Source organism: Trichosurus vulpecula, chromosome 1 (assembly GCF_011100635.1).
Source record: "Trichosurus vulpecula isolate mTriVul1 chromosome 1, mTriVul1.pri, whole genome shotgun sequence".
NCBI classification, from domain to species: domain Eukaryota; kingdom Metazoa; phylum Chordata; class Mammalia; order Diprotodontia; family Phalangeridae; genus Trichosurus; species Trichosurus vulpecula.
This window is the reverse complement of record NC_050573.1, coordinates 526,394,319-526,416,371: the sequence shown is the minus strand read 5'-3', so window position 1 is coordinate 526,416,371 and position 22,053 is coordinate 526,394,319. Positions and strand designations below refer to the sequence as shown.

The window sequence follows — 22,053 nt, the reverse complement described above, 5'->3', positions numbered from 1 at the left end:
TACACTAGATTTCGGTATGAAGACTCTGATCAGCTAATTGGCAAAATAATAATAATGAGATAATCAAAAGCAATACGTGGCCTATTCAAGTAAATGACACCGATATGACTTTAAGGATAATAGACATTAAACAAAATGTTTTCAGAAATGTCTTTACTGGTTTGTAGCAACACAGTTGTCAAATACAGAATAACAAATGAATGTTTTATTTTCACCAGCTACATGTAAAGACAATTTTAACATTTGTTTCTTTTTTAATTTTAAGTTCCAAATTTTCTTTCTCCCTCCCCCACCTTCCCCATCCTAAAGACTGGAAGCATTTTCATTTAGGTTACATATGATCAATTACATATTACCATAGTAGTGATATTGTGAAAGAAAACACAGACACAAAGGGAAAAAATGACAAAAAAAAACAGAAAGTAAAAATGTTTTGCTGAGATCGATTGCAAAATTTTAAAAATAAGTAAAATGCACTTCAAATATTACTACATTCACTACTAATTATTAAGGACTATTGTTGATAAGAATAATGAACAATCAATTTGTGGTTTCTCCATGTACATGGATTGCATCACTATAGCCTAATAATATCAAGTGGTACCAATCTATTTGGGGGTTATTTCATTTAGAATGTGCTCAGTTAGATCATTTTATGTGACACTTGACACCACTGAACATTATACAATGGTCCTCAGACTCCAAAAGACCATCTGAAATATCTAAGTACTCATCTTCCTGGTTTACAAAAACATCTTTTTCTTTGTTTGCTTCATAAGGTAAATTAAGTTCCTCTTAAAACCTAGGATTCCATGTCTTTGAACTCTAGAAGAGAAATCTGGGGCATGACTGTAGATAGGAATAAGTAGAATGAGAAGGAGAATTTCTAGTATTGGTTTGTCTATTTGGTCCTTGATACACCCTGCAGGACGATGGGTAGAGTTGGTGAAAGGAATGGCCGCTTGCTCAGCTTCAGAGGAACCTGCACCAATTAAGGAAAATATTAGAATTCAATAACTTTTCAATACCAAACAACAGAGGGAAAGAGAACTAGTTACAAATATTAATTATATCCAATGGAAAATAAGATTATAGAAATGAAGACAGAGCAGCTAGGTGGCACAGTGAGTCAAGCACCAGCCCTGGAGTCAGGAGGTCCTGAGTTCAAATTTGGCCTCAGACAATTAATGCACTTAATAACTATGTGACCTTGGGCAAGTCACAGAACCCCAACTGCCCTGCCTTCCACACTCCAAAAAAAAAAAGAAATCAAGACAAAACTAGCTACAATGTCATGCAAAGGAGTGTTAGATTGATATGATTGTAATAGAGACACAATGTAGGTTTGATCTCAGAGACTAAGAAAATAGACAATCAGTGAATAAATATATATTAGCTATATACTTAAGTTATATTAATACTAGTAAGTCATAATATAGAATCAAGAGTCTTGCTGAAATTAAGAGATTTTATTCACCCCAATTATCTTTAATACTGCATATTTTTTCTCATAAAACAAAGGAATTAAAAGGGGGCTACTATTATTGGTCTTCAAAAACTATGCTGTTTGCAATCAAGAATTTTGTGTCTAAGTTACTCTTACTATAGTTAAATCAAATTAATTAAATAGGAAAAAACACTTTATTTCTCTCTTGGCCTTCTGTATATTTCCATCCTAATAATAGTAAGCTAATCTTTAATAGCCTACTATCAAGAAACAGGCAAATTGTGTTGAATAAAATTTGTCCACGTGACATAGGATACTTCTCTACTTTGAAAATAAAATCATCTCAACAAAACCCATCCTAAGTATTAAAACAAAAGATGTGACTCCTCACCTGTGTCTCTTTACACGTTCTGAAGGAAAATTCCTGCAGGAGTCGGCTAGTTGCAACTTTTATGTTCATAAGTGCAAATCTCATCCCAATGCAGTTTCGGGGACCAGCACCAAAGGGCAGGTACACATAGGGGTTAATGCTCCCTTTGTTGTCCTTGCTGAACCTAGTTTTTTCAACATGGCAAGAGAAAAGAGATGAGTGGAAAAAAAGAAGATATAAGTCTTGTCAGAAGAACAATAAATCAGATTCTGAAACAGATGCATCAATCCATCAACCAAAAAGCATTTATTTAGTGCCTGCTATTTCCCAGGCACTCTGCTAAGTTCTGGGGATACATAAAGAGGCAAAAGACATTCCTTGACCTCAAGGAGTTTAAAATCCAATGGGAGAGTCAATATGCAAAAAAAATCTATATGAGATAAATGGGAAATAATTAAAAAAGAGAAACCACAGGAGTTAAGAGGGATTGAGGGAAGGTTTCTGTACAAGGTAAGATTTGTATTGGGACTCGAAGCCAGGGAGGTCAGAAGTCAGAATAGAGCAGGTTGTTCAGTGTAGGCAAAGAGAACAGCTAGAGAACATATTTGGAGCTGAGATGGAATTTCTTGTTTGTGGAACAGCAAAGCATTCAGTGAAATTGGATGAAAATGTAAGTGTCAGGGCATACTGTGGAAGAAGAATGAAAAGGTATAAGAGGGTTAGGGTATAAGGAGTTTGCAATGCCAAATTTTGTATTTGTTCCTGGAGGCACTAGCAAGCTGTAGCCAGAATGGACTTTGTTTTCTTTGAATGACTCAGCTTGCCTCGTTGAGCTTCCCTAGATGCTGGGGCTTGCTCTTCCAGGGCAGGAGGCCCAGCGCCCATGCCAGGGATCAGAGAGCTTCCTGTGTGATGAGTCGTGGGGCTGGCTGAGGGAGGTGTGTTAACGTGGTCTACGCTAGGGGGAGGGGCCAAGTCAAGAACCAATCGTCCCTGGTCGTTCAGGCGGCGCTTGATGATGTCAAAAACTCTATAAGAGGGGAGAGGACAGCTTGAAGATCCTCCTTTCCTTTCCCAGTTGGAGCCAGAGACGCCTACAGCTGAAGCTGAGCAGCTGGTAGCAGAGCTGACTAGAGGCTAGTGGGTAATATTCTTACCTTAGAGGGGAAGCATGTATACGATTTTGCCTTATACCATCTCGCTTCTCTGTGGCCTCCTGGTTACCCTTGTAAGGCGGACTTATTGGGCCTGGAAGCTTTTGATGAAAATATCAAAATGGGGATGCTGGTTTGTGGGCTTGTTATTGTGGAGTGTAAATACATGCTTTAATTCTCCTGCATTCTGCCTAGAGAATTCCTTATATCCTGTGGTTCCAGACCTTTCAGGCACATATGAGATTCTCTTTGAAATCATAAATTCTGCCTTCCTAATATATTTGGCGACGAAGTGGATGGGATCTCTAGATATAAGATCTCTATTCAGAAGCAGAAGAACTTCAGAGGAAGAGACGAATATCCCAGGGTGGGAGGATTCATTTTATTCCTCCTTAGCAGAGGAATTGGCTAAAAAAGCTGGACCCTGGGGGGCAGATCCAAGATGGCCGCATGAAGGCAGCGTCTTACCGGAGCTCTCTCACAAGGTCTGTCAGATTCCTATAAAAAAGTGAATTTGAGCAGAAGTGAGAGAGTCAGAAAACGCGAGCAGTCTGCGTGGGGCAAATTTCCGAGCTGGGAGAGTCTGAAAGGCCGGAGGCACGAACCTGTAGGCTCGGAGAGTGCTCTGTGCGGAGCTGCTCCAGACCAAAGCGGAAGCGGCTGGCCGGGAAATCCATGTGGGAGACGGGCTGGGAGAAAGCTGGGTGCCCGAAACCAGCAGAGATCCCCAGGCCTCCCAACACAGGAGGGCAGTCTGTGGAAGCGACGAGAGGCAGCGCAACACCACCCATAAAACACAGTCTCCAGAAGTTTGCAGCCCAAACGTATTAAATGCGGCTTCTTGAACTTCCAGGAGTTCTTAATGTCCAGGTAAACAGCTCTAATCGCTCCCCTTCCCACCCAGAGAATCCCTCGGGAGAAAAAAAAAGAACCCTGGAACTGAGCAGAAAGTAGTGGGGCTTCAGTGGTCAAATAGCAGAAGTTCATTAGTCCCATAGGGGCAGAGTCGGCAGGCGTCAACGCCAGGAGCCCAGACATAACCTTGCTCCCCCAGGGGAAGTGCCAGACATAAGCTCAAACAACAAACAGCTGAGACCATTGCTGAAAAGCAAGTGCTGGAGAGCACCCACAGGGAGTGAGACCCCAGGGAGCCAGACCCCTCCCCCACACCTCAGGAAACTGAAGGTTATAATTCTAGCCTCACAACCCCGAGAATAAGAAAGCTGGGACAGAAAGCCCTGAGGCCCACAGATAGAAATTCGTTGTAAAGCCAGCAAAAGGCAAACCAACATGAAGAAGAACACAAAAAAACCAAGGACAATAGATTCTTTTTATGGAGACAGGCAAGATCAAAATACAAATATCCAAGAGGAAAGTAACGATACTGTAAATACATCAGATACCTCAAAAGGTAATATGAACTGGTCTCCAGCCCAAAAAACCCTGCTGGAAGAGCTAAAGGAGGATTTTAAAAACCAAATTTGGGAGCTAAAAGAGAATATGGAAAAAGTGGAAAAAAAATTCAGTGATGAAATCAAGTCCCTAAAGAATAAGATTGGCGAAAAGGATACGGAGATTCAGATTCTAGAGAGAAAAAAGGACAGCCTGAGAGGCAAAATCAACCAATTGGAAAAGGAGACTCAAAAGCAAAATGTAAACACTAACTCATTAAAAATTAGACTTGAGCAAGTGGAAGCTAATGAATCTATGAGGCACCAAGAAGTAATAACACAAAACGTCAAGAATGAAAAAATAGAAAAAAATGTGAAATATCTGATTGGCAAAACAACTGACCTGGAAAATAGATCCAGGAGAGACAATTTAAGAGTTATTGGTCTACCGGAAATCCACTATGAAAAAAAGAGCCTTGACAGTATCTTCGAAGAAATTATCAAAGACAACTGCCCAGAGGTCCTAGAACCAGAGGGCAAAATAGTCATTGAAAGAATTCACCGATCACCCCATGAAAGAGATCCCAAACTGAAAACACCAAGAAATATTATAGCCAAATTTCAGAACTATAAACTCAAGGAGAAAATACTGCATGCAGCCCAAAAGAAACAATTCAAATATCGTGGAACTACAGTAAGGATCACGCAGGATCTCTGAGCTTCCACAATAAAAGACAGGAGAAATTGGAATATGATATTCCGAAGGGCAAAGGAGCTGGGACTACAACCAAGGATCAACTACCCAGCAAAACTAAGCATAATTTTTCAGGCAAGGTGATGGACATTCAATGAAATAAGGGAATTCCAGACCTACCTGATGAAAAGGCCAGAACTCAATGGAAAATTTGATCTCCAAATACAAAACTCAAGAGAGACATGAAAAGGTAACCAGGGGGAAAAATCCCACAAACCTTCAAACCTCAATAACCAATAAGGGCAGGATGTTTACATATTTATGTGGGATTATATCATCTTATGTATGATATATATATATATATATATATATATATATATATATATATATATATATAGGTATATACACACACACACACAAATACACACACACACACACACACACAAACATATAAGTCATTCTTGTGAATGGTACAGCTATTATGACAAATGAAAGGGATATACATAGGTTGTGAATGCCTGTATAAATTAACTGATGTAAAGATATAAAATATAAGTAAGAGATATAAAGGGAGGGCTATAACGGAAGTGGTAAGGAGGTAGTAGAAAAGGGTAAATTACACCAAATGAAGTGGCACAAAAACATATTAGAGTAGAGGAAAAGAACGGAGGGAGAAGAGCAGTATTTGAGCTTTACTGTCATCTGATCTAGTTCAAGAAGGGAATAACATACTCTGATAAGTTTAGAAATCTAACTCGTCCTACGGGAAGTGGGAGGGTAAGGGGGGAAAAATGGAGGGGGGTTGGTCAGAAGGGAGAGGAGAAGTAGCAAGTGGGTAACGGTAAGATAAGGGAGGGGAATAAAGAGGGAGGGTTAACTGAGGAAAGCGGCGGTCAAAAGCAAAACTTTGTTGAGGAGGAGAAGGGGAAAGGGAGAATAAAAGCATAAACAGGGGGAATTAGGATGGAGAAAAAGACACAGATAGAAATCATAACCCTGAACGTGTAGGGGATGAACATTCTCACAAAAGAGAAGCAGATAGCAGAATGGATTAAAAACCATAATCCTACAATATGCTGTTTACAAGAAATGCATTTGCAACAGGGGGATACACATAGGGTAAAGATAAAAGGCTGGAGTAAAATATATTGGGCCTCAGCTAAAGTAAAAAAAGCAGGTGGGGCAATCCTAATCTCAGACAAAGCAAAAGTAAAGATAGATTTAATTAAAAGAGATAAGGAAGGACATTATATCCTGCTAAAAGGCACCTTAAACACTGAAGAAATTTCATTGCTTAACATATATGCACCAAGTGGTAAGGCACACAAATTCTTAGAGGACAGGTTAAGGGAGTTACAGGAAGAAATAGACAGCAAAACTATAATACTGGGAGACCTCAACCTCCCCCTTTCTGAACTTGATAAATCTAACCTCAAAATAAATAAGAAAGAAGTTAAGGAGGTAAACAGAATTTTAGAAAAGGCACATATGATAGACCTCTGGAGAAAACTGAATGGGGATATAAGGAATATACTTTCTTCTCAAAAGTACATGGCACATACTCAAAAATTGACCATGTACTAGGGCATAAAAACCTCACAATGCAGTGCAGAAGAGCAGAAGTAGTCAATGCATCCTTTTCAGATCATGATGCAATCACAATCATTTTCAATAAAGTACCATGGAAAAATAAGCTAAAAACTAATTGGAAACTAAATAATTTAATTCTAAAGAATGAGTGGGCCAAAGAACAAATCAGAGAAACAATTAATAATTTCATTCAAGAGAATGACAATAATGAAACAACATACCAAAACTTATGGGATGCAGCAAAAGCAGTTCTTAGGGGAAGTTTTATATCTCTAAAGGCCTACACGAATAAAATAGGGAAAGAGGAGATCAATGATCTGGGCATACAGCTGAAAAAGCTAGAAAAAGAGCAAATTGAAAACCCCCAATTAAATACCTGATTGGGAAAACAACTGACCTGGAAAATAGATCCAGGAGAGACAATTTGAGAGTTATTGGTCTACCGGAAATCCACTATGAAAACTATAAACTCAAGGAGAAAATATTGCACGCAGACCAAAAGAAACAATTCAAATATCGTGGAACTACAGTCAGGATCACGCAGGATCTCTCAGCTTCCACATTAAGAGACAGGAGAAATTGGAATATGATATTCCGAAGGGCAAAGGAGCTGGGACTACAACCAAGGATCAACTACCCAGCAAAACTAAGCATAATTTTTCAGGCAAGGCGATGGACATTCAATGAAATAAGGGAATTCCAGACCTTCCTGATGAAAAGGCCAGAACTCAATGGAAAATTTGATCTCCAAATACAAAACTCAAGTGACACATAAAAAGGTAACCTGGGGGAAAAACCCCACAAACCTTATTAACCAATAAGGACAGGTTGTTTACATCTATATGTGGTATTATATCATCTTATGTATGTTTTATGTGTATATATATACATATATATGTATATATATACATATAATATACACACATATATAAGTAAGTCTTGAGAATGGTACAGCTATTATGACAATTGAAAGGGATATACATAGGTGGTGAATGCCTGTATAAATTAACTGATGTAAACATATAAAATATAAGTAAGAGATATAAAGGGAGGGCTATCAGAGGAGCGGTAAGGAGGTAGTAGAAAAGGGTAAATTACACCAAATGAAGTGGCACAAAAACATATTATAGTAGAGGGAAAGAAGGGAGGGAGAAGAGCAGTATTTGTGCTTTACTGTCATCTGATCTAGTTCAAGAAGGGAATAACATACCCTGATAAGTTTAGCAATCTAACTTGTCCTACAGGAAGTAGGAGAGGAAGGGGGGAAAAAGGGAGGAGGGTGGTCAGAAGGGAGAGGAGAAGTAGCAAGTGGGAAACGGTAAGATAAGGGAGGGGAATAAAGAGGGAGGGTAAACTGAGGAAGGCGGCAGTCAAAAGCAAAACTTTGTTGAGGAGGAGAAGGGGAAAGGGAGAAATAAAAGCAAAAACGGGGGAAATAGGATGGAGAAAAAGACACAGATAGAAATCATAACCCTGAACGTGCAGGGGATGAATATTCTCATAAAACAGAAGCAGATAGCAGACTGGATTAAAAACCATAATCCTACAATATGCTGTTTACAATAAACGCATTTGAAATGCGGGGATACACAGAGGATAAAGATAAAAGGCTGGAGTAAAATATATTGGGCCTCAGCTAAAGTAAAAAAAGCAGGTGTAGCAATCCTAATCTCAGACAAAGCAAAAGTAAAGATAGATTTAATTAAAAGAGATAAGGAAGGACATTATATCCTGCTAAAAGGCACCATAAACAATGAAGCAATATCATTGCTTAACATATATGCACCAAGTGGTAAGGCATACAAATTCTTAGAGGAGAGGTTAAGGGAGTTACAGGAAGAAATAGACAGCAAAACTATAATATTGGGAGACCTCAACCTCCCCCTTTCTGAACTTGATAAATCTAACCTCAAAATAAATAAGAAAAAAGTTAAGGAGGTAAACAGAATTTTAGAAAAGGTACATATGACAGACCTCTGGAGAAAACTGAATGGGGATAAAAAGGAATATACTTTCTTCTCAAAAGTACATGGCACATACTCAAAAAGTGACCATGTACTAGGGCATAAAAACCTCACAATTCAGTGCAGAAAGGCAGAAGTAGTTGAAGCATCCTTTTCAGATCATGATGCAATCAGAATCATTTTTAATAAAGAACCATGGAAAAATAAGCTAAAAACTAATTGGAAACTAAATAATTTAATTCTAAAGAATGAGTGGGCCAAAGAACAAATCAGAGAAACAATTAATAATTTCATTCAAGAGAATGACAATAATGAAACAACATACCAAAACTTATGGGATACAGCAAAAGCAGTTCTTAGGGGAAGTTTTATATCCCTAAATGCCTACATGAATAAAATAGGAAAAAGGAGATCAGTGATCTGGGCATACAGCTGAAAAAGCTAGAAAAAGAGCAAATTGAAAACCCCCAATTAAATACCAAATTAGAAATAATGAAAATCAAAGGAGAGATGAAGAAAATTGAAACCAAGAAAACTATTGAATTAATAAATAAAACAAAGAGCTGGTTTTACGAAAAAACCAATAAAATCGATAAACCTTTGGCCAATTTGATTAAAAAAAAGAAAGAAGAAAATCAAATTACCAGTATCAAAAATGAAAAGGGTAAGGTCACCTCTAATGAAGAGGAAATCAAAACAATAATTAGAAATTATTTTGCCCAACTGTATGCCCATAAATTTGACAACCTTAGAGATATGGATGAATATCTACAAAAACATAAACTGCCCAGGCTAACAGAGAAGGAAGTGAAATTTCTTAATAGCCCCATATCAGAAAAATAAATTGAGCATGCCATCAATGAACTCCCTAGGAACAAATCTCCAGGGCCAGATGGTTTTACATGTGAATTCTATCAAACATTTAAAGAACAACTAATTCCTATACTTTGTAGACTATTTGGGAAAATAGGTGAAGAAGGAGTCCTACCAAAATCTTTTTATGACACAAATATGGTAGTAATACCCAAACCAGGTATAGTCAAAACCGAGAAAGAAAATTATAGACCAATTTCTCTAATGAATATTGATGCAAAAAATTTAAATAAAATATTAGCAAAAAGATTGCAGCAAATCATCACGAGAATAATACATTATGACCAGGTAGGATTTATTCCAGGAATGCAAGGCTGGTTCAATATTAGGAAAACTATTAGCATAATTGACCATATCAACAAAAAACTAGCAGAAACCATATGATCATCTCAATAGATGCAGAACTGTCCAATTTTCATCATCAATTTAACTTGTCTGGCTGATATTTCAGTTCCTCCTAGTTGGCCCCAGTGTCTATTAATGCCCTAGTTACTGTACTTGACCCATTTTTCCAATACATGGTCAAGTTAATGTGAGGTCTGCAATCCAGCTTACGTATTTCCTTAATTTGGGCTGGGGCCTGGCCTGTTTCCTAGTATTCCCTAGCTTGTGATTCACTTGGGTATGAAGGTTCAACATCTGTAGCATTTGCAGGGGCAGTTCTTATTTCCCTATCTCTCCTGTTATCGAGTCCTTTATCTCAGTACATCCTGTACAATTCATTGGTTGGAATGCCTTCTATCATTTCAAAACCTACCCCTGCTCTCAATAGAGCAGTGAACATTTCTTTTCTTGCCACTCCATTTTGGCGCCAAGTTTGCTGGCTATTCACCCTTCTCTCTCGAGGAGATCTATCCCTTCCCCAGTCTCCTAAGTCATGTAACTGTAAAATCTTATTTATCACCTCTGTAAGATGGGTCCCTACTTCCCCAAGTAACAGATTCAAAATTAGTTGTTTATAAGCAGGGGGAGCTGTCCTAATTATTAAATTCCTATGAGTGATTCCTATGGGATCATTGTAATATTTGTCTGCAGTTCCTGTCATAATAGCAGTCTTCATTGCCTCCTCCTTTAGTCTCATGATACAATCTTTAAGTGAACACCAGGGTCTGTGCTCAGTGGGCCACATAAAATCATTAGTATATCTCTTATTGCATCCCGCAGCAGCTAATGCCAACAGAGTAGTCCTGCTAGCATCATCTCCTCGCTGATGATGTTCCCTAAAAGCTTGCTGAACTAGAGGATCATGGCTGATACCTATGAATCTCATACAGTCCCTCTTATCTACTGATATTCCACCGGCCCCTTGATCACTGAGCCTTACCATCCAAGATATTAATGGTTCTCCTACTCTTTGGCTGAATCTCAAAATATCTGTGACCTCTTGTGGTGAGAAATCTTCCTGAAATTCCCTCATAACTAAATTGCCACCTCAGGTTTCTGTCCTCCTCCTCTCTACGGGACGAACGCTTGTCTGAGTATTTAACCATCTCCCATGCTCTGTGCAAGGGATGTCCTGAACCCTAGTAGCGTTTTCTGTCTCAGCCCCTAACATTGTTTCATTTTCCCCCCACTCGCTTCCCCTGCCACCATGGCAAGGACAAAGCAGGCAGTCAGGCTTGGTCTGGGCTGAGTTGGGATGCACTCTTGGCTTATTTGGCCTCCTGTTGCTCCTAGCCACATTAATAGAAAAGTTCTCATCTGAGTCAGTGGGTTCTTGAGCAGCAATTTGTTCTCCTGCTAGCTGAGATTCCCCTTCTTGCTGTGGGGTAGGAGTGCCCCCATCTCTTTCACTTAATCTCAATCTTTCATATACTAGCCGGTAGGATGATAACACTATCCAGCTTTGCCTAGATAGTGATGCCACTGACTGAATCCCAACCTCTTGTAAACACCTTTCCAAATCTTTATGATCTCCTCTCTGTAGCCTTGGTTCCCAGTTTTCACGGGGTCTGGCTTTTTTTTAAAATTTCTTTATTTATTTTTAGTTTACCACATACGGTTCTACATAGTTTTGAGTTCCAGATTTTCTCCCCTCCCTCCCCCCTCCCTCCCCAAGACCACATGGGTCTCATATAACTGTCATGTATAACTTCGCATTGAATTAATTTATGCACTAGTCAAGTTGTGGAGAAGAATTTTGACCAATGGAATGAATCATGAGAAAGAAGAAACAGATCCAAAAGAAAAAACCCAAAAACAAAAGAGAAGCAAAAAAGGCGAGCATGTAGTGCGCCTCGATCTGTGTTCAAACTTCACAGTACTTTCTCTGGATGAAGATAGCATTCTCCATCTTGAGTCCCCTGGAGTTGTCTTTGCCCCTTAGGTTGCTGAGAAGAGCGCAGTATGTCAGGGCTGGTCCTCACGGGATCCATATATCTGTGGCTGTGCACAACATTCTCCTGGATCTGTTCCGCTCACTCAGCATTATGTCGTGTAGGTTTTTCCAGGTTGTTACGAAGTCTGCATCATCCCCATTTCTTATGGCACAATAGTATTCCATCACCTTCATATACCACAGCTTGTTCAGCCATTCCCCAACTGATGGGCATCCCTTTGATTTCCAATTCTTGGCTACCACAAAAAGAGCTGCTATAAATATCCTTGTACATATGGATCCTTTTCCTGCTTGTGTGATTTCTTTGGGATACAAACCTAGAAGTGGTATTGCTGGGTCAAAGGGTATGAACATATCTATAGCCCTTTGGGCATAGTTCCAAACTGCTCTCCAAAATGGCTGGATCAGCTCACAACTCCACCAGCAATGCAACAATGTTCCAATTTCCCCACATCCTTTCCAGCATTTATCATTTTCCTGTTTTGTTATTTTAGCCAATCTGACAGGAGAGATGTGGTATCTAAGAGTTGTTTTGATTTGCATTTCTCTAATCAGTAGTGATCCAGAGCATTTTTTCATATGCCTATACATAGCTTTAATTTCTTCCTCTGAAAACTGCCTGTTAATATCCTTTGACCATTTCTCAATTGGGGAATGGCTTGTATTCCTATATATTTGGCCCAGTTCCCTGTATATTTTAGAAATGAGGCCTTTATCAGAGATACCAGTTGTAAAGATTTTCTCCCAATTTTCTGCTTCCCTCCTAATTCTTGTTGCATTGGCTTTTTTTGTACAAAAACATTTCAATTTAACATAATCAAAATTATTTATTTGTATTTTGTAATGCTTTCTATCTCTTGTTGGGTCATGAATTCTTTTCTTTTCCATAAATCTGATAAGTAAAATATTCCTTGCCTTCCCAAATTACTTATAGTATCAGCTTTTACTCCTAACTCATGAACCCACTTTGACTTTATTTTGGTATGTGGCGTAAGATATTGGTCTATGCCCAGTTTTTGCCCTACCATTTTCCAATTTTCCCAACAGTTTTTGTGAAATAGTGAATTATTAGCCCAGAAGCTGGTCTCTTTCAGTTTATCAAAGAGTAGATTGCTAAACTTGTTGATTTCTCCTACTTGTGTACCTATCCTATTCCACTGATCCACACCCCTGTTTCTTAACCAGTACCAGGCAGTTTTGATGACTGCTGCTGTGTAGTACAGTTTAATATCTGGTGTGGCTAAGCCACCTTCTTTAGCATGTCTTTTCATTAATATCCTAGATACTCTAGACCTCTTGTTTTTTCAAATGAATTTTGTTATTATTTTGTCCAGCTCAGTAAAAAAATTTTTTGGTAGTTCGACTGGTATGGCACTGAATAGATAGATTAATTTAGGTAAAATTGTCATTTTTATTATATTAGCTCGGCCTAACCATGAGCAACTGATATTTTTCCATTTATTTAGATCTGATTTTATTCGCGTGAAAAGTGTGACATAGTTACGTCCATATAGGCCCTGGGTTTGTCTTGGCAAATAGACTCCCAAATATTTTATAGTGCCTTCAGTAACTTTGAATGGAATTTCTCTTTCTATCTCTTGCTGTTGGGCTTTGTCAGTAGTGTATAGGAACACTAAGGATTTATGTGGGTTTATTTTATATCCTGCAACTTTGCTAAAGTTGTTTATTATTTCAAGTAGTTTTTTACTTGATTCTCTAGGATTCTCTAGATAAATCATCATATCATCTGCAAAGAGTGATAATTTAGTTTCTTCTTTTCCTATTCTAATTCCTTCAATTGCTTTTTCTTCTCTTATTGCTACAGCTAAAGTTTCTAGTACCAAATTGAATAATAGGGGTGATAATGGACATCCTTGTTTCACCCCTGATCTTATTGGGAATGCATCTAGTTTATCCCCATTGCAAATAATGCTTGTTGATGGTTTTAGGTAGATGCTATTTATAATTTTGAGGAAGGTTCCACTTATTACTATGCTTTCTAGTGTTTTTAATAGGAATGGGTGTTATACTTCTTCAAAGGCTTTTTCTGCGTCTATTGAGATGATCATATGGTTTCTGCTAGTTTTGTTGTTGATATGGTCAATTATGCTAATAGTTTTCCTAATATTAAACCAGCCTTGCATTCCTGGAATAAATCCTACCTGGTCATAGTGTATTATTCTCGTAATGAGTTGCTGCAATCTTTTTGCTAATATTTTATTTAAAATTTTTGCATCAATATTCATTAGAGAAATTGGTCTATAATTTTCTTTCTCGGTTTTAACTCTACCTGGTTTGGGTATTAGTACCATATTTGTGTCATAAAAAGAATTTGGTAGGACTCTTTCTTCACTTATTTCCCAAATAGTCTACAAAGTATTGGAATTAGTTGTTCCTTAAATGTTTGATAGAATTCACATGTAAAACCATCTGGCCCTGGAGATTTGTTCCTAGGGAGTTCATTGATGGCATGCTCAATTTCTTTTTCTGAGATGGGGTTATTAAGAAATTTCACTTCCTTCTCTGTTAGCTTGGGCAGTTTATGTTTTTGTAGATATTCATCCATATCTCTAAGGTTGTCAAATTTATGGGCATACAGTTGGGCAAAATAATTCCTAATCATTGTTTTGATTTCCTCTTCATTAGAGGTGACTTCACCCTTTTCATTTTTGATACTGGTAATTTGATTTTCCGCTTTCTTTTTTTTAATCAAATTGGCCAAAGGTTTATCAATTTTATTGGTTTTTTCGTAAAACCAGCTCTTTGTTTTATTTATTAATTCAATAGTTTTCTTGGTTTCAATTTTCTTCATCTCTCCTTTGATTTTCATTATTTCTAATTTGGTATTTAATTGGGGGTTTTCAATTTGCTCTTTTTCTAGCTTTTTCAGCTGTATGCCCAGATCATTGATCTCCTCTTTCCCTATTTTATTCGTGTAGGCCTTTAGAGATATAAAACTTCCCCTAAGAACTGCTTTTGCTGCATCCCATAAGTTTTGGTATGTTGTTTCATTATTGTCATTCTCTTGAATGAAATTATTAATTGTTTCTCTGATTTGTTCTTTGGCCCACTCATTCTTTAGAATTAAATTATTTAGTTTCCAATTAGTTTTTAGCTTATTTTTCCATGGTACTTTATTGAAAATGATTGTGATTGCATCATGATCTGAAAAGGATGCATTGACTACTTCTGCTCTTCTGCACTGCATTGTGAGGTTTTTATTCCCTAGTACATGGTCAATTTTTGAGTATGTGCCATGTACTTTTGAGAAGAAAGTATATTCCTTATATCCCCATTCAGTTTTCTCCAGAGGTCTATCATATGTGCCTTTTCTAAAATTCTGTTTACCTCCTTAACTTCTTTCTTATTTATTTTGAGGTTAGATTTATCAAGTTCAGAAAGGGGGAGGTTGAGGTCTCCCAATATTATAGTTTTGCTGTCTATTTCTTCCTGTAACTCCCTTAACCTGTCCTCTAAGAATTTGTGTGCCTTACCACTTGGTGCATATATGTTAAGCAATGAAATTTCTTCAGTGTTTAAGGTGCCTTTTAGCAGGATATAATGTCCTTCCTTATCTCTTTTAATTAAATCTATCTTTACTTTTGCTTTGTCTGAGATTAGGATTGCCCCACCTGCTTTTTTTACTTTAGCTGAGGCCCAATATATTTTACTCCAGCCTTTTATCTTTACCCTATGTGTATCCCCCTGTTGCAAATGCATTTCTTGTAAACAGCATATTGTAGGATTATGGTTTTTAATCCATTCTGCTATCTGCTTCTCTTTTGTGAGAATGTTCATCCCCTACACGTTCAGGGTTATGATTTCTATCTGTGTCTTTTTCTCCATTCTAATTCCCCCTGTTTATGCTTTTATTCTCCCTTTCCCCTTCTCCTCCTCAACAAAGTTTTGCTTTTGACCGCCGCTTTCCTCAGTTAACCCTCCCTCTTTATTCCCCTCCCTTATCTTACCGTTACCCACTTGCTACTTCTCCTCTCCCTTCTGACCAACCCCCCTCCATTTTTCCCCCCTTACCCTCCCACTTCCCGTAGGACGAGTTAGATTTCTAAACTTATCAGAGTATGTTATTCCCTTCTTGAACTAGATCAGATGACAATAAAGCTCAAATACTGCTCTTCTCCCTCCGTTCTTTTCCTCTACTCTAATATGTTTTTGTGCTACTTCATTTGGTGTAATTTACCCTTTTCTACTACCTCCTTACCACTTCCGTTATAGCCCTCCCTTTATATCTCTTACTTATATTTTATATCTTTACATCAGTTAATTTATACAGGCATTCACAACCTATGTATATCCCTTTCATTTGTCATAATAGCTGTACCATTCACAAGAATGACTTATATATGTGTGTGTGTGTGTGTGTGTGTATTTGTGTGTGTGTGTGTGTATATATATATATATATATAACATACATAAGATGATATAATCCCACATAAATATGTAAACATCCTGCCCTTATTGGTTATTAAGGTTTGTGAGGTTTTTCCCCCGGTTACCTTTTTATGTCTCTCTTGAGGTTTGCATTTGGAGATCAAATTTTCCATTGAGTTCTGGCCTTTTCATCAGGAAGGTCTGGAATTCCCTTATTTCATTGAATGTCCATCGCCTTGCCTGAAAAATTATGCTTAGTTTTGCTGGGTAGTTGATCCTTGGTTGTAGTCCCAGCTCCTTTGCCCTTCGGAATATCATATTCCAATTTCTCCTGTCTTTTAATGTGGAAGCTGAGAGATCCTGCGTGATCCTGACTGTAGTTCCACGATATTTGAATTGTTTCTTTTGGGCTGCATGCAGTATTTTCTCCTTGAGTTTATAGTTCTGAAATTTGGCTATAATATTTCTTGGTGTTTTCAGTTTGGGATCTCTTTCAGGGGGTGATCGGTGAATTCTTTCAATGACTATTTTGCCCTCTGGTTCTAGGACCTCTGGGCAGTTATCTTTGATAATTTCTTCGAAGATACTGTCAAGGCTCCTTTTTTCATAGTGGATTTCCGGTAGACCAATAACTCTCAAATTGTCTCTCCTGGATCTATTTTCCAGGTCAGTTGTTTTCCCAATCAGGTATTTCACATTTTTTTTCTATTTTTTCATTCTTGACGTTTTGCTTTACTACTTCCTGGTGCCTCATAGATTCATTAGCTTCCACTTGCTCAACTCTAATTTTTAATGAGTTAGTGTTTTCATTTTGCTTTTGAGTCTTCTTTTCCATTTGGTTGATTTTACCTCTCAGGGTGTCATTTTCTCTCTTTAGATTCTGTATCTCCGTAGCCATTTCACCAATCTCATTCTTTAGGGACTTGATTTCGTCTTCTTTTAGCTCCCTAATTTGGTTTTTAAAATCCTCCTTTTGCTCTTCCAGCAGGGTTTTTTGGGCTGGAGACCAGTTCATATTACCTTTTGAGATATCAGACACGTCTATAGTGTCATTGCCATCCTCTTCCTTATTGATATTTTGATCCTGCCTGTCTCCATAAAAAGAATCTATTGTCTTTGGTTTTTTTGTGTTCTTCTTCATGTTTATTGTTTTGCCTTTTCCTGGCGTTACAACGAATTTCTATCTTTGGGCCTCAGGACTCTGTCCCAACTTTCTTATTCTGGGGATTGTGAGTCTAGAATTATAGCCTTCAGTTTCCTGAGGTGTGGGGAGGGGCCTGGCTGCCTGGCGTCTCACTCCCTATGGGTGCTCTCCAGCACTTGCTTATCAGCAATGGTCTCAGCTGTTTGTTGTTTGAGCTGCTGACTGTCACTTTCCCTGGGGGAGCAAGATTACGTCTAGGCTCCTGGTGTTGACCCCTGCTGACTCTGCCCCTCTGGGACTAATGAGCTTCTACTATTTGTCCTGTGAGGCCCCACTACTTTCTCCTCTGTTTCAGTTCTCTTTTTTTTCCCTGAGGAATTCTCTGGGTGAGGGGGGGGGGAGGGATCAGAGCCATTTACCTGGCCATTGAGTCTTCCGGAAGTTCAAGAAGTAAAGTTCCTGGGCTGGAAGTGTCAAGTGTTGGTGTTTTCCCAGCCAGTGGCGTTGCGCTGCCTCTCTCACTGCCACAGACTGCCGTCCTGTGTTGGGAGTCCTGGGGATCTCCGCCGGTTTCGGGCGCCCAGCTTTCTCCCAGCCTGTCTCCCACGTGGATTTCCCGGCCGGCCGCTTCCGCTTTGGTCTACAGCAGCTCCGCAGCCGAGCACTCTCCGAACCTACAGGTTCGTGTCGTCAGCCTTTCAGACTCTCCCGGCTCGGAAATTTGCCCCACACAGACTGCTCGCGGTTTCTGACTCTCTCACATCTGCTCAAATTCACTTTTTTATGGGAATCTGACAGACCTTGTGAGAGAGCTCCGGTAAGACGCTGCCTTCATGCGGCCATCTTGGCTTTGACAAAGTAAAACACCCATTCCTATTAAAAACACTAGAAAGCATAGGAATAAGTGGAACTTTCCTTAAAATTATAAATAGCATCTACCTAAAACCATCGACAAGCATTATCTGTAATGAGGATAAGCTAGATGCATTCCCAATAAGATCAGGGGTGAAACAAGGATGTCCATTATCACCCTTATTATTCAATTTGGTACTAGAAACATTAGCTGTAGCAATAAGAGAAGAAAAAGGAATTGAAGGAATTAGAATAGGGAAAGAAGAAACTAAATTATCACTTTTTGCAGATGATATGATGATTTATTTAGAGAACCCTAGAGAATCAAGTAAAAAACTACTTGAAATAATAAACAACTTTAGCAAAGTTACAGGATATAAAATAAACCCACATAAATCCTCAGCATTCCTATACATTACTGATAAAGCCCTACAGCAAGAGATAGAAAGAGAAATTCCATTCAAAGTTACTATAGACACTATAAAATATTTGGGAGTCTATTTGCCAAGACAAACCCAGGGCCTATATGGACGTAACTATGTCACACTTTTCACGCGAATAAAATCAGATCTAAATAAATGGAAAAATATCAGTTGCTCACGGTTAGGCCGAGCTAATATAATAAAAATGACAATTTTACCTAAATTAATCTATCTATTCAGTGCCATACCAATCGAACTACCAAAATATTATTTTACTGAGCTGGACAAAATAATAACAAAATTCATCTGGAAAAACAAGAGGTCTAGAATATCTAGGGTATTAATGAAAAGACATGCTAGAGAATGTGGCCTTGCCATACCAGATATTAAACTGTACTACACAGCAGCAGTCATCAAAACTGCCTGGTACTGGTTAAGAAATAGGGGTGTGGATCAGTGGAATAGGATAGGTACACAAGTAGGAGAAATCAACAAGTTTAGCAATCTACTCTTTGATAAACCCAAAGAGGCCAGCTTCTGGGCTAATAATTCACTATTTCACAAAAACTGTTGGGAAAATTGGAAAATGGTAGGGCAAAAACTGGGCAGAGACCAACATCTCACACCGTACAACAAAATAAAGTCAAAATGGGTTCATTATTTAGGAGTAAAAGCTGATACTATAAGTAATTTGGGAAAGCAAGGAATAGTTTACTTATCAGATTTATGGAAAAGTAAAGAATTCATGACCCAACAAGAGATAGAAAGCATTACAAAATACAAATAAATAATTTTGATTATGTTAAATTGAAATGTTTTTGTACATAAAAAGCCAATGCAACAAGAATTAGGAGGGAAGCAGAAAATTGGGAGAAAATCTTTGCAACTAGTTTCTCTGATAAAGGCCTCATTTCTAAAATATACAGGGAACTGAGCCAAATTTATAGGAATACAAGTCATTCCCCAGTTGAGAAATGGTCAAAGGATATGAACAGGCAGTTTTCAGAGGAAGAAATTAAAGCTATGTATAGGCATATGAAAAAATGCTCTGGATCACTACTGATTAGAGAAATGCAAATCAAAACAACTCTTAGATACCACATCTCTCCTGTCAGATTGGCTAAAATAACAAAACAGGAAAATGATAAATGCTGGAAAGGATGTGGGAAAATTGGAACATTGTTACATTGCCACTTCTAGGGTTGTGTTCCAAAGAAATCACACAAGTGGGAAAAGGACCCATATGTACAAGGATATTTATAGCAGCTCTTTTTGTGGTAGCCAAGAATTGGAAATCAAAGGGATGCCTATCAATTGGGGAATGGCTGAACAAGCTGTGGTATATGAAGGTGATGGAATACTATTGTGCCATAAGAAATGGGGATGATGCAGACTTCGTAACAACCTGGAAAAACCTACATGACATAATGCTGAGTGAGCGGAGCAGAGCCAGGAGAACGTTGTGCACAGCCACAGATATATGGATTCTGTGAGGACCAACCCTGACATACTTCGCTCTTCTCAGCAACCTAAGGTGCAAGGACAACTCCAGGGGACTCATGATGGAGAATGCTATCTTCATCCAGAGAAAGAACTGTGAAGTTTGAATACAAATTGAGGCGCACTACATACTCGCCCTTTTTGCTTCTCTTTTGTTTTTGTTTTTGAGTTGTTTTTTTTTTGTTCTGTTTCTTCTTTCTCATTATTCATTCCATTGGTCATAATTCTTCTCCACCACTTGACTAGTGTATAAATTAATTCAACGCAAAGTTATACATGATAGTTATATGAGATTCCATGCCATCTTGGGGAGGGAGGGGGAGGGAGGGGAGAAAATCTGGAACTCAAAACTATGTAGAACAGTGTGTGGTAAACTAAAAATAAATAATTAGAATTAAAAAAAAGAAAAAAAATTGGACAGTTGCCCAAGAAAGAATATAGTGTGGTTATTGTGCCTATTCCTGAATACATCATTGGAATAGACATTTTGAAGGGTATGACCTTAAATTTACCTGAAGGGAAATACCAATTTGCTGTGAGGAAAATAGGCATTAATGCAGTCTTAGTGGGGAAAATCAAGATGGATCCAATCACTTTGCCCGAACCTTCCCAAGTAATTACTTTGAGGCAATATCGTGTGCCAGGTGGGCAAGATAAAATTGCCAACACTATAAGAGAATGTGTTGAGGCAGGAGTGTTAGTCCCTACAACTACTCAATGGAACAACCCTGTCTGGCCAGTCCGAAAGTCAGATGGGACATGGAGGATGACAGTAGATTATAGACAGCTGAACAAAGTGACTCCTCCCTTGTATGCTGCTGTTTCAGACACAGTTACTTTAATAGAGAGAATACAAAAACATGAAGGGACTTGGTATGCAGTTATTGATTTGGCCAATGCCTTCTTTACGATCCCAATAGACCCCAAGCAATGGAACCAGTTTGCTTTTACTTGGCAAGGCCGACAGTATACATTTATGCGCCTGCCACAAGGATATATTCATAGCCCAACTATTTGCCACAGGATTGTAGCAGAGCATTTGGATGAATTGAAGCTACCTGGTGTACAGCTTACACATTACATAGATGACATCATGATACAGGGAAAGAATATAAAAGAAGTGGAGGAGAGTTTAACATTATTAATTGACCATATGAAAAGCAAAGGATGGGAAATCAACCCCGCAGAGGTTCAAGGGCCAGCTCAAACTGTAAAATTCTTGGGGATGCAGTGGAATAGAGGATTGCGAGAAATTCTCCCACAAGCTCGACAAAAAATTCAGGATTTTCCCACCCCTACTAATAAGAAAGAGGCCCAAAAGTTCATAGGGCTATTTGGTTATTGGAGACACCACATCCCACATTTGGGACAGATTTTAAAACCCTTGTATAAAGTCACCAGAAAGAAATATGAATTCGATTGGGGCCTTGAACAAAGAAGAGCTTTTGAGGAAGCAAAGGCTGCTATCCAATTAGCTCTGGACTTATGGCCTGTGCAAAATGGGCCAGTGGAGTTACAAGTGACTGTACAAGATGACTATGCAAATTGGAGTCTGTGGCAGAAACAACAGAGCCTAAGTGTACCTTTAGGCTTTTGGTCAAGGAAACTGCCCTCATCTGGAGTGCAGTATACATCTTTTGAGAAGCAGCTGTTAGCTGCATATTGGGCTTTAGTAGAAACTGAGCAACTAACCCTGGGTCATGAAGTGATATTAAGGCCTGGAATTCCAATTATGACTTGGGTAATGAGTACCCCAGCTTCTCACAGAATTGGACATGCACAAGAGGCAAGCATAATCAAATGGAAGTGGTATATTCAGAATAGGTCCAGAGCAGGCAAAAGTGGAGTTTCTGCTTTACATGAATCGGTGGCGAACATTGGCACTGAAAGAAATCAAAAACCCCTTGAATCTAAGCAACAGGTGG

At 38.5% G+C, this 22,053-nt stretch overlaps 1 protein-coding gene across 1 annotated transcript in view; it reads right to left on the bottom strand.

Annotated features, from left to right (window-relative positions):
• Window positions 1–136: 136 nt before the first annotated feature.
• Window positions 137–22,053, bottom strand: part of LOC118833852 (cytochrome P450 3A8-like) — a 73,459-nt gene continuing 51,542 nt past the window's right edge. The window contains exons 12-13 of the mRNA XM_036741269.1: window positions 1,839–2,001; window positions 137–982 (exon numbers count right to left, since the gene is read on the bottom strand). Of these exons, the coding sequence (XP_036597164.1) occupies window positions 902–982; window positions 1,839–2,001 (244 nt within the window). The 3' untranslated portion in view covers window positions 137–901. The remainder of the gene's footprint in view (window positions 983–1,838; window positions 2,002–22,053) is intronic.